The 12,922-nt window shown below is 42.5% G+C and overlaps 2 protein-coding genes across 2 annotated transcripts in view; both read left to right on the forward strand.

Moving 5' to 3' along the window:
* PRICKLE4 (prickle planar cell polarity protein 4) overlaps nt 1–4,020 on the forward strand; it is a 25,876-nt gene extending 21,856 nt beyond the window's left edge. Inside the window, exon 7 of the mRNA XM_044673532.1 lies at nt 2,871–4,020. Within this exon, the coding sequence (XP_044529467.1) occupies nt 2,871–3,223 (353 nt within the window). The 3' untranslated portion in view covers nt 3,224–4,020. The remainder of the gene's footprint in view (nt 1–2,870) is intronic.
* A 76-nt stretch (nt 4,021–4,096) lies between these two features.
* On the forward strand, nt 4,097–5,857 carry TOMM6 (translocase of outer mitochondrial membrane 6). Its single transcript, XM_044672994.1, has 3 exons — nt 4,097–4,305; nt 5,186–5,290; nt 5,451–5,857. The coding sequence occupies exons 1-2, from the start codon at nt 4,163–4,165 to the stop codon at nt 5,280–5,282; spliced, it is 240 nt and encodes a 79-aa protein (XP_044528929.1). The 5' UTR covers nt 4,097–4,162; the 3' UTR covers nt 5,283–5,290; nt 5,451–5,857.
* The last annotated feature ends 7,065 nt before the right edge of the window (nt 5,858–12,922 follow it).

The following is a 12,922-nucleotide window of genomic DNA, read 5'->3' on the forward strand; positions in this document are numbered from 1 at the left end:
ACTGATTAGCCATCATTAGCCCAGCAGCTTCTCAGGTTTATCCTCGCGCTCAGTGTCTATCAGAGATCTATTGGCTCCTGAGGTCTGAGTTCTAGTTTTTTCCAAGGTCAAGCCCCCTGGTGGATTCCCTTGCTTGATCCTCTGCAGGAGGTTCCTTTACAAGTCTCAGGGAGCTACTTCCACAGTCGTATACCCGTCTGCACTGGTTCCCCACTTAGGCTTTAGTTCCAGGTTGTGTCTGCCTCCACCCACGCCTCTGCTCAGCCGGCACTCTGCGCCCAGAGTCCTGCTCCCACGCGCGCGCTCAGATTTCGCGTGCGTTTTTGACTTAATGGGGTCCTAAGTCTTGCTGCTCTCAGGAACAGGTCCCGGAGCTGCCGATGACTCGATGGGTGCCCCAAACTTGCTCTATTTCTTTTTAGCTGGGTTCGGAGCTATAGGTGAGTGTGGAGGGGGTGGGGGTGGGGCGGTTGCTCAGCTCGCGATTGAGTGAGAGCCCTTTTTAGCCTGGAAATGTCTCGATTCCACGTACCTTCCACGCTGTGCCCTGTTGTGGGGTTCCTCCGTTCGTCTGGACTTGTTTTTATGTCCCCTTGAGGAGTTTTGTGTGTTTCGGTCAGGAGAGGTTAAGAGCTGCTTCTTACTCTGCCGCCATCTTAACCCGGAACCCGAAATTATAGGTTTTTTCTTGAAGTGACATACCACCCGAGTTATGCTCAGTTTTGTGATGAATTTTGACACACCAAGCTCAAAAGGTCGCCTATCACTGCCTTAGACAAATCACTTAACCTTTTTTGGCCCAAGTTTTCTCACCTGTAAGAAGAAGGAGCTCATGGGTTTTGAGCTCAAGTCTTTCTGATTTTCCAAGCCCATGGCTTTATCCAGTATGCTACCTAGTTGGACTAGATGACCTTTTTAAGGCTCCTTCTAGCTAGAAATTTGAGATTCTATGATCCTATATCTTTGCTTTCTCAGCTCGTGAAACACAGAATCACTGGATCAGTCCTCTTGCATTTTTTAAGTAGTAGATATCAGGGATACAAAGACAAAAAATGAAACAGTCCCTACTTTCAAGGAATTTACATTGTATCTGGAACTATATTTACAAAGAGAAGTATATACAAAATAAATACTAGATAATTTTGTGGGAAGGCATTTAGCCTGGGAGATCAGTGTTAACTTGTGGAAAAAACACAGAACTATTAAATAGTCAGAAAAACCAAGTCTTTAATCAGGAGAGGGATAGTACTTGATATTTAGGCCTCCACAGAGAATCACACACCCAAAAGCACACAGAGCTGAAAGCTCTGGCAGTCTGGCTACACTATCCATGGGAGTGCTACTACACTAGATGACAGCTCTGACGAACCATGAAAATTGAGGAACTTATATACCTCTTGGCTTTACTACTGCTACAAGGAAATGGGAGTGTCAAACTACACTGACAGGTTTGGGAAAGGAACCATAGCCAGAGGCTGGACTACCAGGGAGAGAGGAGGGGAGTACATTCCAAACTTGGGGGAGAGAAGAGGTAGCCAGAGTACAAAAGCACAGACTAGGCAATATGAAGTATCCTTGGTGAGGAACAGCAAGAAAGCTTGTTTGGCTAGAATATAGTAGGTTGGAGGTGTTTTTGAAGAACTTTAAGTGCCAGATACTACAGGTAAGTCTAGCCCAGAATTGTTTTTTAAGCACTTGCTATATGCCAGACACTGTGCTAAGCACTCAGATACAGACAGTCCTTGCCCTCAAGGAGCTTACGTGTTTTGTTTTTTTGTTTTGTTTTGTTTTGTTTTTAAATCCTTATCTTCTCTCTTATTGTCAATTCTAAGACAGAAGGGTGGCAAGGGCTAGGCAATTGGGGTTAAGTGGCTTGCCCAGGGTTCCAAAGCTAGAATGAGTCTAAGGTCATATTTGAATTCAGGTCGTCCAGATTCCAGACCTGGTACTCTATCCATTTTGCTATCTAGCTGTCCAAAGGAGTTTACATTCTATTTTTTAAACTTTCCTTTTCTTTCTTTGTTGAAAGATGTTTTATTTTCCCAATTACATGTAATAACAGTTTTCAACATACATTTTCTGAAGTTGTAAGATCCAAATTGTTTCCCTCCCTCTCTTCCCTCCTCCTGGTAAGCAATTTGATCTGGGTTATACATGTATTATCATGCAAAACATATTTCATATTGGTCATTGTTGTAAGAGAATAGTCACATAAAACCAAAAGCCCCAAATAAAATTATAAATAAAGTAATGTGAAATATAGCATGCTTTGATCTGCATCTGACTCCAACAGTTCTTTCTCTGGAGGTGAATAGCATTCTTTGCCATAAATCCTTCATTGTTGTCCTGGATCTTTGTATTGCTGAGAGTAGCTGAGTCTTTCACAGTTGATCATCATATAATATTGCTGCTACTGTGAACAATGTTCTTCTGATTCTGCTTGTTTTATTCTGCATCAGTTCATGTAGATCTTTCCAGCTTTTTCTTAAGTCATCCTGTTCATTATTTCTTATAGCACAATAGTATTCCATCACTAATATATAATTATATGATATATATACATATATATATATATAATATATATTTGTTCACCCATTCCCCAATTGATGGGCATCCCCTCAGTTTCCAATTCTTTTTCACTACAAAAAAGAGGAGCTTACATTCTAATCAGGAAAGACAATATGCAAAAGGAAACAGAAAAGAGGGGAAAAGCCTTTTATGCCCCCCAGTTAGAGCAGTAATTCAGCAAAAAGAGTGAAGAGTGGTCACAGTGGTACTTAATAAATGCTTGTTTGGTGACAAACAGACCTTTGTTGTTTCTTCTTTCTTGTTGACTGATAGACTGACCTCTGTTGCTTCCTCTCCCACAGCCTCCCAGAGCAATGATCCTACTGATGTTTCCTCAAGTTCCTGCCATGAAAACAGCATGGAGCAGCCTAGAGACAGCCCTGAGCAAGATAGGATTCCCCAGAGTTTTCTAAACAGTGCTGGAATCCTTGAGAAAGCCTCTACAGGAAGAAGACTGAGTCATTCTTTGAGGACCTCACATCCAGGAGAAGATGGACCCTGTCTGACTTGCTCTTCTTCTTCAGACTCTGAACCTGATGGTTTTTTTCTTGGACAACCTCTTCCTCAGCCCAGGATTGGGGGCCCCACTGCTCCTGGTAGTCTCCACCTTCATCAAGGAGGCAGAGCTCTAGGAAGACAGTGTAGGGTCTGCTAGGATTCTTCCCTTGTCACCCCCACTCCCTCCTTCAGGTGCAGGTGCTCAGAAGTGTGAACCAGAGCCTAAGTCCCAGACAGGAGACCTCCCACCCTCATCCCCCATCTCCACTCCCCTAGCAATACAGCCTGGAGTCCTCAGTATAGGAGATTGCAACAGCCAAGAAACTTTCAGTAATGGGCAGGGGTTCAGGCCCTTGAGGTCTTTGGGGTGGGAATGAGTGAGTATGATTCTGCTGTGAGGTGAAGGCACCTGTCCTCCGGAGTAGCATAACCTTTTCTGGGTCTTCAAATAAGTCCAGCCCTTTGGGGCTATTCCAGTTCTGTTTGCCAGGTCAGCTATTGCTCCAAGTATAGTACTAGCCTTGCATTGACAGCTGTCCTCAGATCAACCATGTCTTCAGTCAAAGATCACACAGTTCTCAGATCTCGGGTCAGTCAGTCAACAAGCATTTATCAACCTTGAATGTACAAATGCTTGTTGACTGACTGGCGTACAGGCACGATGGTGTAAAGGAAATGAGCCATGGGACAAATTTACTCCTCTTTCGTTATTTCCCCTATATTTGTGTTGGCCTGCATGATTCATATTTTAGGTCCCTTTCCCACCCTTCGGTTCTATGCATTCACAAGCCTGCCCAGACCGTCGGACTTAATAAAGTGACCTTCCAGAGACTACGTGCGTGGGTGACTCGCTGGGGAAGGTGACCCATTTCACCCAGAGCTCGAAGAGTCCAGCCCTCCCAATCATGTGTCCTGCCCCTAGCACACGCTTGCCCCCTGCCGGCCTAGCGCTGCCCCGCGGCGGCTGGGGAGAGGGGGAAGGGGAAGGGAAAAGGTTCTAGCCGGAAGTGACGCAAACAAGGGGCGCCGAGCAGCCGTGCTGGCGAGCCGGATCCCATGTGTAGCTGAGCACTTGGGGCTTACCTGCCTCCCTGCCATGGCTTCCAGCGGGTGTTCGGGTCCGCCTCAAGCGATGCCACCTGCAGGGGCCTCCGGCGGAGGGCCTGGAGCCCCAGAGGGCGTCGGGGAGTGGTTGAGGGGCGCCTACCGCTTTGCCACCGACAGGAACGACTTCCGGAGGTAACGGGGTCTTGCTCCTTCGCCTTCTCGACCGGGGAAAAGGTGGTTCCCCCTTCCTTCCTCCCCTTGTGGCTGCAGGAGCGATCCCTGAGCCACGACCGACCCCGGCGAGGGCGAGGGCGCGGGCGTGTCGGGGAAGAGGATAGTGGGGACACGGTCTTCGATCCTGTTTTAGCCACTGGCACGCGGTGTCACCTTGGGACAGTCACCACCCTCTGCGTGAGGAAATGACTATTTTTATTGATTCTCCAGTTTTCCTCGTTTGTAAAATAAGTGAGATTTGAACTAGATGAACTCTGAAGGCTCTTTTAGGTCTATTTTAACATTTTTCAAATATTAGGCTAGGAGTTTCCTTTGGCCTCTTTGAACTCTCTTCCCCAAGCCCAGTTTATCCTTAAATGCGAACTGCTGTCACATTTAAATGCTTTAACGTTTATATGAGGCTTAAAGGCATTATCTTCCACAACTCGCAGTTGAGCGAAGGCGTTCGGAAAGGTTAGAGTGCCTAGTCGTTGTTAGAGCTGTGATTTGAATGTTTCCCGATTCCTTAGTATCCTCTAACACTCTCACTTTGGTGTTTGAGTTTCTCCATCTACTTTTCTGGGGAACCCATTCAAAAACTGGGAGTCCGCAACGACTTTTGAGTTTTCACTCCCTGGCCTGTTTTGTTTTTTGTAGGTAGGCACTTCTGTTCTTTCAGGCACAGTAAACCGTTTTTAAAAGTTGACATTTTAGCCATGCCTTTAAGCTATGCCTTGGTTACCCAACTCTCCTCGAACTTTAGGATGTTTGAGATGAGTACTGACCATTCTGGCATTGGAGGGGAGTTGGTAAATAAAATCCCCATTGACAAGACTTAAAAAGTTGCTCTGCTTTCCAGGAATTTGATTATTAATTTGGGACTCTTTGCTGCTGGTGTGTGGCTGGCCAGGAACCTAAGTGACATTGACTTGATGGCACCCCAGCCAGGCCTGTAGCACAGCTGGTAAGTACCCCAGCAATTAGGGCATACTTAAGACTCTGTGGAAGTCTTTGAGTTATTGTATTTATCCATCTTAATGCACATTCCCTATCCATTGAGTGTAGTAGGGAAGTAGAGAAGTATGGAAAAGTTAAAACTCAAGTCCAATGTATTTTTTCCACAGATCTAACTAGTGACTTCATTTCTAATACTGCCTTTGGTGATCTGAATGCAGTTTCTTGGAAGCTATATCCATCCTGCAGTATGACCCTGACATTGACCACCAGAAGATCTGCTTTGACCAGCTACCACAAATCTGATTGACTTACTACTGCATTCCCTTCTGTACATTAGATCTTTCTTCTTTGGTCAGTCAGTCAATGATCAGCCATAGCTTCAGTCTACTTAAGCATGGTGTGATGTATATTGCCTTTGCTCCATGTTGTATACTTATTTTGCACATCCTTAAGAGGCTGGACAGATGCCAGGCAGGGAGTGGGTTGCAAGTGGCATTTACTGTTCTCATCAGTTATACAAAGATGGTTTTTTTCTCCCCCCCCAAATGTTTGAAATAAAGACAGTCAATTAAGACCCTGGGATTTTATTCTTTTAATAAGAAACTTCAGTTTACAAAAAAACAAAGTGTAAAAAGAGTAAAGATTTACAAAAATCATAAAAACATGATTCATATTTCATATCCAAGAGAGAACAGGCCCCCATCATGGGTTGTAAGATGGGACTTGTCAGCTGCTTAAAGGGAAAACAAAACTAAAAAAGTCCTGACCAGGCAAACTGCAACCACTAGAAATTGATGTTGGTAATTGTGGGATAAAACTCACTGAAGGATTTAAATTTTGAGCAGGATTTCAGAGGGGTGGGATGCCAGTTTGGTGTTGCATAGCATTTTAGTGCTTTAGGCAGGTTTTAGAATTGCCACCACGACATTTGCTAGAATACAGGCTGAAGTCTGGAGACGGGGTAAAGGTACATGGATTTTGTACATAAGAGACCAGTGGAGAAGCAAAGTCACTATTGTTTAGGGTGCATGAAAATGACTCCGTTTGAAAAAGACTGCTGAATCCGATATGGAAGTATATAGAACATAAGAACTTAAAATTCTTAATAGAATATGCAAGGAGTTGGTTTAGAGAGATCTCAGAATAAGAATCTTCTATTGTTTAAAAATGTAGATACTACCTCAGTTAACTTAAGAAATTTCAATTTTGGGGCAGATGACGTCATTATAGACTAAGTGATGGTGAACCTTTTAGACCGAGTGCTCAAAATGCAATCCTCAGGCTGCATGTGAGCTGCCCCATCCCTACCTCTCCCCCTCCTTACCCCAGACAGGGGAGGGGGGAAGGGCTTCCATTGGGCTACTGGGCAGAGGAACAGGTGATGGGAGAAATGTCCTTAGGTGCACCTGGAGAGAGGGCAGGGAGCAGCCCCCTCTGGCATGTGTGCCATAAGTTCACCACTACAAGTCCAAGTTGTTACTAGAAAGAAATGCAAGCCTCTGTAAAGGAGAAAAAGGGCTGGGCAGAATAGGTTAGGCTTAGTCACTTATAATTCTGACCTGGGTCCATCAAAGCTTTAATTTGGAAATAGCTCCTTTCATTATAGATTTGGAAGCTCCATTTGAGTCCTTGGCTCTGAAATTTTTGCATTTAGCTCTAGCTATATACTTAGTATCTTAGGCAAGTTTGTTCCTTTTATTTTAGTGCAGTGCTTTGGACACAGTAGCCATTTAATGTTTTGTTGAACTGATTCTTCCAAAATGCTGGATGAGTGGGGATGTTTTCAGCTCAACTAACTTAAACATCTGTTGTGCATAGGAGATAAATTCTAGAGTCGTTTTCCCCCATGAAATTTAATCTTTGACTCAAGGTGGTTGAATATAGTTTTTCTTTCATGCATTGTTAGAGTCCATTGTAATCATGCCACATGTCTAAACAGATGCTGGTCACAATTTTCCTCCTAGGCCCTAGCACAGCAAATCTCAATAGGAATATCCAAAAAGATAATGCTCTTCTGTGAACAGAAAGCTAGTACCTATATGACACTGGGCAATCTTATTTCTGGGCCTCATTTTTCTCACCTGTAAGATAAAAGTCCCTTGTAGCAAAAACAATCTTATTACAGAAAACCATGAGTCTAGTAGATAATATAGGGATGTGGTTTAAGCAAGAAGTTCATACCACAAAGACCAGACTCTCTGGGTTAGTCCTGGGGTGGGAGAACTAGTGATGATGCTTTGTCCTCAAATCCACAAAATGTTGTTAGTATAAGCATTACAGATGAGAAAAAAGATCAGGTTTGAGGCTACTGCTGTCAGTGGTAAAGGCAGGTAATATATTAAGCCACAGTAGGCATTCTAGGCCAGTGATGGGCAAACTGGCCTGCAGGCCAGATGTTGCCCCCTGATGTGTTCTATCCGGCCACGCATTTCCTTTCCTTTGGCCCCCTCTTTAAAAAGTTTGTCTATCACCTATCACTGTTCTAGGCAATAGGATGGCCCAGTACTAAAGGAACAACAACCAACACATGCTCTTAAAATTTACAGCCCACAAAAACTTATTTCAAACATTAGATCTAATTGTAGCTTTAAATTTGAGGTATGAATAAAAGTTCAGTAAAAGTTCTTAAGACACTGCAAATAAAAGTGGCTCCATTCAGATCAATTAAAATTTAATCTTAACAGCACCTTAATAGACATTTTAAAAAACTTTGGAGAATTTGGGCTTATTTCCAACAATGCAGGTAGGAAGGATTTATATAAAATTTGGTACTAAAAAGTTAGGAATTTGGTGCCTGTATATATAAGTAATGAACCAACAATTCCCAAAAGGGAACTAAATCAGTTTTCTGGTGACTAACCATCAGTTCACCAGGAACTGAACCATGCTGATTACTTCCTACCCCCATTAACAATTAAGATTTTGCTGCAATTTGCTGTATACCTTTTTTCCCCAAGCCAAATAACCCATATTAATACGATCCCTTCAGTTTTACATTGGTTGTGATTCACACTATTTTAAAAAATGCTTTCTTAAAGTGGCCCCTTAGATATTAAATTGGAAAATATTTTCTGAGATCCAAGATACAGGAAGTATAAAAGATAGGCCCCCCCCATCACCATTCGATTAAGTGTGGCCACAGCACATAGAAAGCTTTTAAGTGAGATTCATATAACTTTGTACAAGATGGTTGAAGTCAAAAGTCCTTTGCTAAAGAGCAAATTTTGCATTTATTTGATGAAAATAATGGTTGTATTCAGAAACTTTAAAAAACACTTTAAATACCTCAAAAATCATCCTCTGTGTGGGTGTGTGCATGCCTCTCTTGCAGGAATACTGCTATGGAAGCTTTGTCTGAGATATCACCCTCCCAAAACTGATAAGACACAAATCATCAAATGGGTTTTAAATGAGGTTATTAAAAAATCATCTTATGGAATGCCTTTCACATATCCAGTGTTGACAGTACTCATCAGGATTAAATGAACAGACCAGAGAATACCTAAGGAAGGTTATCTTCCTCTCAGTTGGTTATTCTACTGAACATACTAGATCTGCTTGTGGTAGTCTTCTCCAAGGGTCTTAGGGGATGGGGGATGAGAAGGGTGAGTGGGAAGAGAATGTTGAGCTGTCCCATAATACAGCTGGGTCTATATAATAACTAGCATTTCACATGTGGAGGACTGTTGCATTTATTACATTTCTCCTTGGAATTCTGTGCAAAGAACTTCAGTTCACACTTGCTCCATTTCAGGAGGAACCAACTTGGGGTTGCTTTTAACCATTTGACTTTTAACAGCACCTTTGTCATTGTTAAAAACTGAAAGGCCTTTCCAGAATTTGTGCTCCAGCCAACTTGCTGGGAAAGTACTTTCCAAACTTGACTGAACACAAGTCTCAAGAAAGATAGGATGTGTTTGGGAGGGATGGTCCTCCCAACCTGATTAGAAAAGGCCTGAGTTACTATTTGCAACAGACAGGTTGAGTGGAGTGAAGGAGAGGGGAAGAATCTGCTTTTAAATAATCACAAATACAAAGATCTTGGACACATACAGTAAAAAACACCAAGTTGAAAACTGCTGGTAAGAACAACTTGCATCCACACAGATATGAAATGTTTAAAAAAAAAACTGTGATGTTGAAAGTCCTTGAAAAACCACACAAACTCCTTTGTCACTTGAATGATGAGGGGATTCTTTCCTTAAAACTCATGTCCCATGCAAACCATAACTGAGTACAAGGCACCAAATTTCATGATTTGTATAAAATTAGTTCACAAAGCTTTATCAATAAAGCAAATTCCCTTCCCCACCCCCACCCCCTGCTCTGGCCTTCCTCCCACCCTCCCCACCCCCCAAAAAAGTTCTCATTATTAGACTACTGTCAACCTCTGCTTGAGCTTACACGGGAGCCCAGTTGGGGCCAAGAGCACCGTTGTGCCAGCCACCTCTAACTTGCATGGTCTTTTCTTGCATTTGGCTGGAATGAAGCAAGCCAGAGAGGGAACTTTTTACAATCATTGACTCCAGAAGCCTTGCCATTCAAAATAAAAATAAACTCTGCTATTGAGTCCATAGGACACATTAACACTTCTACAGTTTCCAATTTTATTTTTGACATTTTGAGAGACGTGGAAATTTACAGTGTGGCGCTGCCTCCTACCCTGAGAAGAGGGGCTGAATCTAAGCTGGCAAGGGCCCTGCCTGTTCTATAAGGGCTTCAGTTCTTGGCTTCCCGAGGGTTAATTGTTGATTAACATAGCACACATGCTTGCCTCAGGTGAATGAAAATATCAAGGTCAGACGAGTTTGAGGTAAAACACCTTTTGGGGCCAGAATGCCTTCATCTGGGAAAGCACATCACAGTGGAAAGTAAATATGCTGGCCAAGTGGCAAATGTTCTGGGAATGAGATTTTAATAAACCACTTACTTGCTCTTTGGAGCAAAGTGGGTTCATGAGGTTTCAGTTAGTAGAACTTGGATTAGATTTGGTGGCCTTTCCTTACAAGTCTCACTTGGTTCCAGTCTTTTCTCATGTTAAAAAGCAAGATGCAATTGAGACTTGTCTATATTCAAGATTTATATAAATTAAAAAGGGGCATTTTATGCTTATCTCTCATTTGAGCTTTGAAATTTGGGCTGACTTACCCAGTGGAAGGCAGCCCTAGTTTTCATAACTTTAGCTCAGAGTCTACTCTTAGCTTCCAGTGCTATCTTGGCCTCTTAAAACCATTGCCCTGCCTGAACAGGGTCTTAGGTGGTAGTTCTCATGTTTCTATATCATCTAATTTTAAAAAAGGTTTTTAAAATCATTTTGATTGGTCCTTGGCCAAGTTAAGCATTTACTTTACACATTCTTTAATCAGCTTAATAATCCTTATAATTATTTGGTATAAAACTACTTTTTAAAAATTAAATTTGAGTATTTGTATTAACCTATCACATTGTGTTGTTTTTTTTATGTTTTAAAAACAATTTTCCCCTGGACTGGCCAGTGGAATGGAGTAGGTACTCTATTAGTCCTATCTTTTTAATTTCTACAATTCTAGAATAATAAATATAGGATTCAGTGAAAGATGAGGCACGATTCTTATTTTCCTTTTAACAGGTTTACTATCCTTAACTCTTGGGGTAAATGGGTTTTGCCGTCACCACGAAAAACATTGTTCCCAATTGTGTTGATTAACAATTTGGGCCTCGAGAGCTTAACTCCACATCAGAACCTCCTCTGGTGGCCCTGGCAGCTGAGACACTTTAAAACAGTGTACAGCAGAGTGTGAGCCCTGGGCAAAGCTTATATAAAGAAGCCTGCAGGAGACAATATAAACCAAACAGCATAAAAAATGCTATACGCTATCGCTTCCAAATAAAAGCTAAATATTACAGAAACCTCACAGTGTTGGAAAAAGCAAGTTTAATTCAAAGTATAGTTACTCCCTTCCCTACCAGGGTAAGCCATCCTGCATCTATTATGTCTCCATGTCTTGGTGCTGTTTGGTAGGTCATTTGGGAGAGGCCATCTCAAAAGAGGTTAACAGCAAATGCTACAGATCTGCTTGGGAAATCTGTTCATCAGCTTGGCTAAACCTACCCTCTTTCTTCAGCCTCTTCCCTTTCCTCACGGCCCCTCCCCCCCCAACTTTCCTCCCTCCCAAACTCCCTTCCACATTTACTCCATTCAAATGACAGCTGTACCTCTACCTGAATTCAAATATTAATGTGATATACTCAGTCAAAAGATGAGCATTCATAGTGATAAGCTGAGGCTTCATTCACTGCAGCAACAGCCACAATGCTATTATGGTTTGCAATTTACTTTCAAAAGGGTTGCCAAAGCCAAAGGGCTCAGAAGGTAAACTTAGTGGTGGCTTAGCCATTAAGTAGGGTACATTCATGTTTAAGGTCAACCTGTGTAATTTCATTACAACTTTAATTGCAGATCCAATTTAAAGAGTAAGGTACATTTCCACCAGCACCTGGGTCACATCTTTTAATTCTGACAGGTAGTGTAGTTCTAACTGATCCTGAATTCTCAAGAAATTTGGGAGGGATCCAGGTCAGACCCAGAAGCAGCAAGCTGTACAGCTATAATGGGAACAGGTTGCTGAGCAACTGCCACTCCTTAGGTTGATACAAGATCTTCAAGTGTATAATGGAGGCCCTTGCTCTTTGAGATGTCTGTACTGTCAGCGAGCAGGGCTGTGGAACATGGTAAAAACTATTCAAATCAAATGCTAGACTGAAGGGCTTCCCTGTTCCCAATGACCTTACTTCTGGGGAAGCCTCAGGAATACATGGCTGACCCAAGGACAGACTTATACATCTAGGGCCTGTGTCTTAGATCTACAGCTCTAAGACTTATTCTAGCAATGAGGTAAAGAACAGAGTGCAATGGATGGCCTTTACTTATCTTGTTGCATTCTCATGGGAGCTGCCCTTTCTACTGTTAAGCAAAGCAAAAGGCAGCCCAGAGCTGATACACAAATGAGCAATGGATAGGACACTTCAAAAGCCGGCTTGTGGTTATAAAGTGACGACTGCCTTTGCTTCCTGTAGGGATCTTGGTTTACACCCAAAACAGTTTAAGAAAATTTCAGGGCTTGTCTTCCTAGAGTTGACAAAGACATTTTAAAAAAAGATTTTGTAAAAAAGTGTTCCATGGGGCACTCTTCATGTGGTTTTCTTTTTCTTTTTTTCCTTTAAGTGCACAATTTCATTGATCTCCCAGACTGACAAATGTGTAGCACCCATCTATCCAACCCGCTGCTGACACAGCCAAATCCTAAAACTGCAAACTATCCAACCACCCAGGCCTGAGACATGTCATCATGCTTGAGCCCAGGGTAACCAGCCTGATAAGGCAGTTGGCTCAGGTCCAGGACAGGATTCTTCCTCACCTGGGAATAACTATAGTACCTGCTCATGGCACTGTTTTGCACTGATTAGGAGAGAGAAAAAGGCATAATGGAGAGATGACTATAAGGTTTTTCTCAGGTTTCTCTCCTTGTTGGACACCATCAATTTACATTGCATTACATCTCCCTATACCAGGATCCCTTTTGTAATGAAGAGAATTTGATAAAGGATGATGACTGAAGAGGCTGTTCCTTTTGTTCTGTTTTATGGAAGGTGGGGAATA

This window comes from Gracilinanus agilis, chromosome 4 (assembly GCF_016433145.1).
Source record: "Gracilinanus agilis isolate LMUSP501 chromosome 4, AgileGrace, whole genome shotgun sequence".
Lineage (NCBI taxonomy): Eukaryota > Metazoa > Chordata > Mammalia > Didelphimorphia > Didelphidae > Gracilinanus > Gracilinanus agilis.

Excerpts from the sequence above, each read along its gene's own strand:
- TOMM6 (XM_044672994.1), top strand. The coding sequence starts at position 4,163 with ATGGCTTCCAGCGGGTGTTCGGGTCCGCCTCAAGCGATGCCACCTGCA. Across the intron at positions 4,306-5,185 it reads GACAGGAACGACTTCCGGAG|GAATTTGATTATTAATTTGG; the intron begins GTAACGGGGTCT and ends TCTGCTTTCCAG.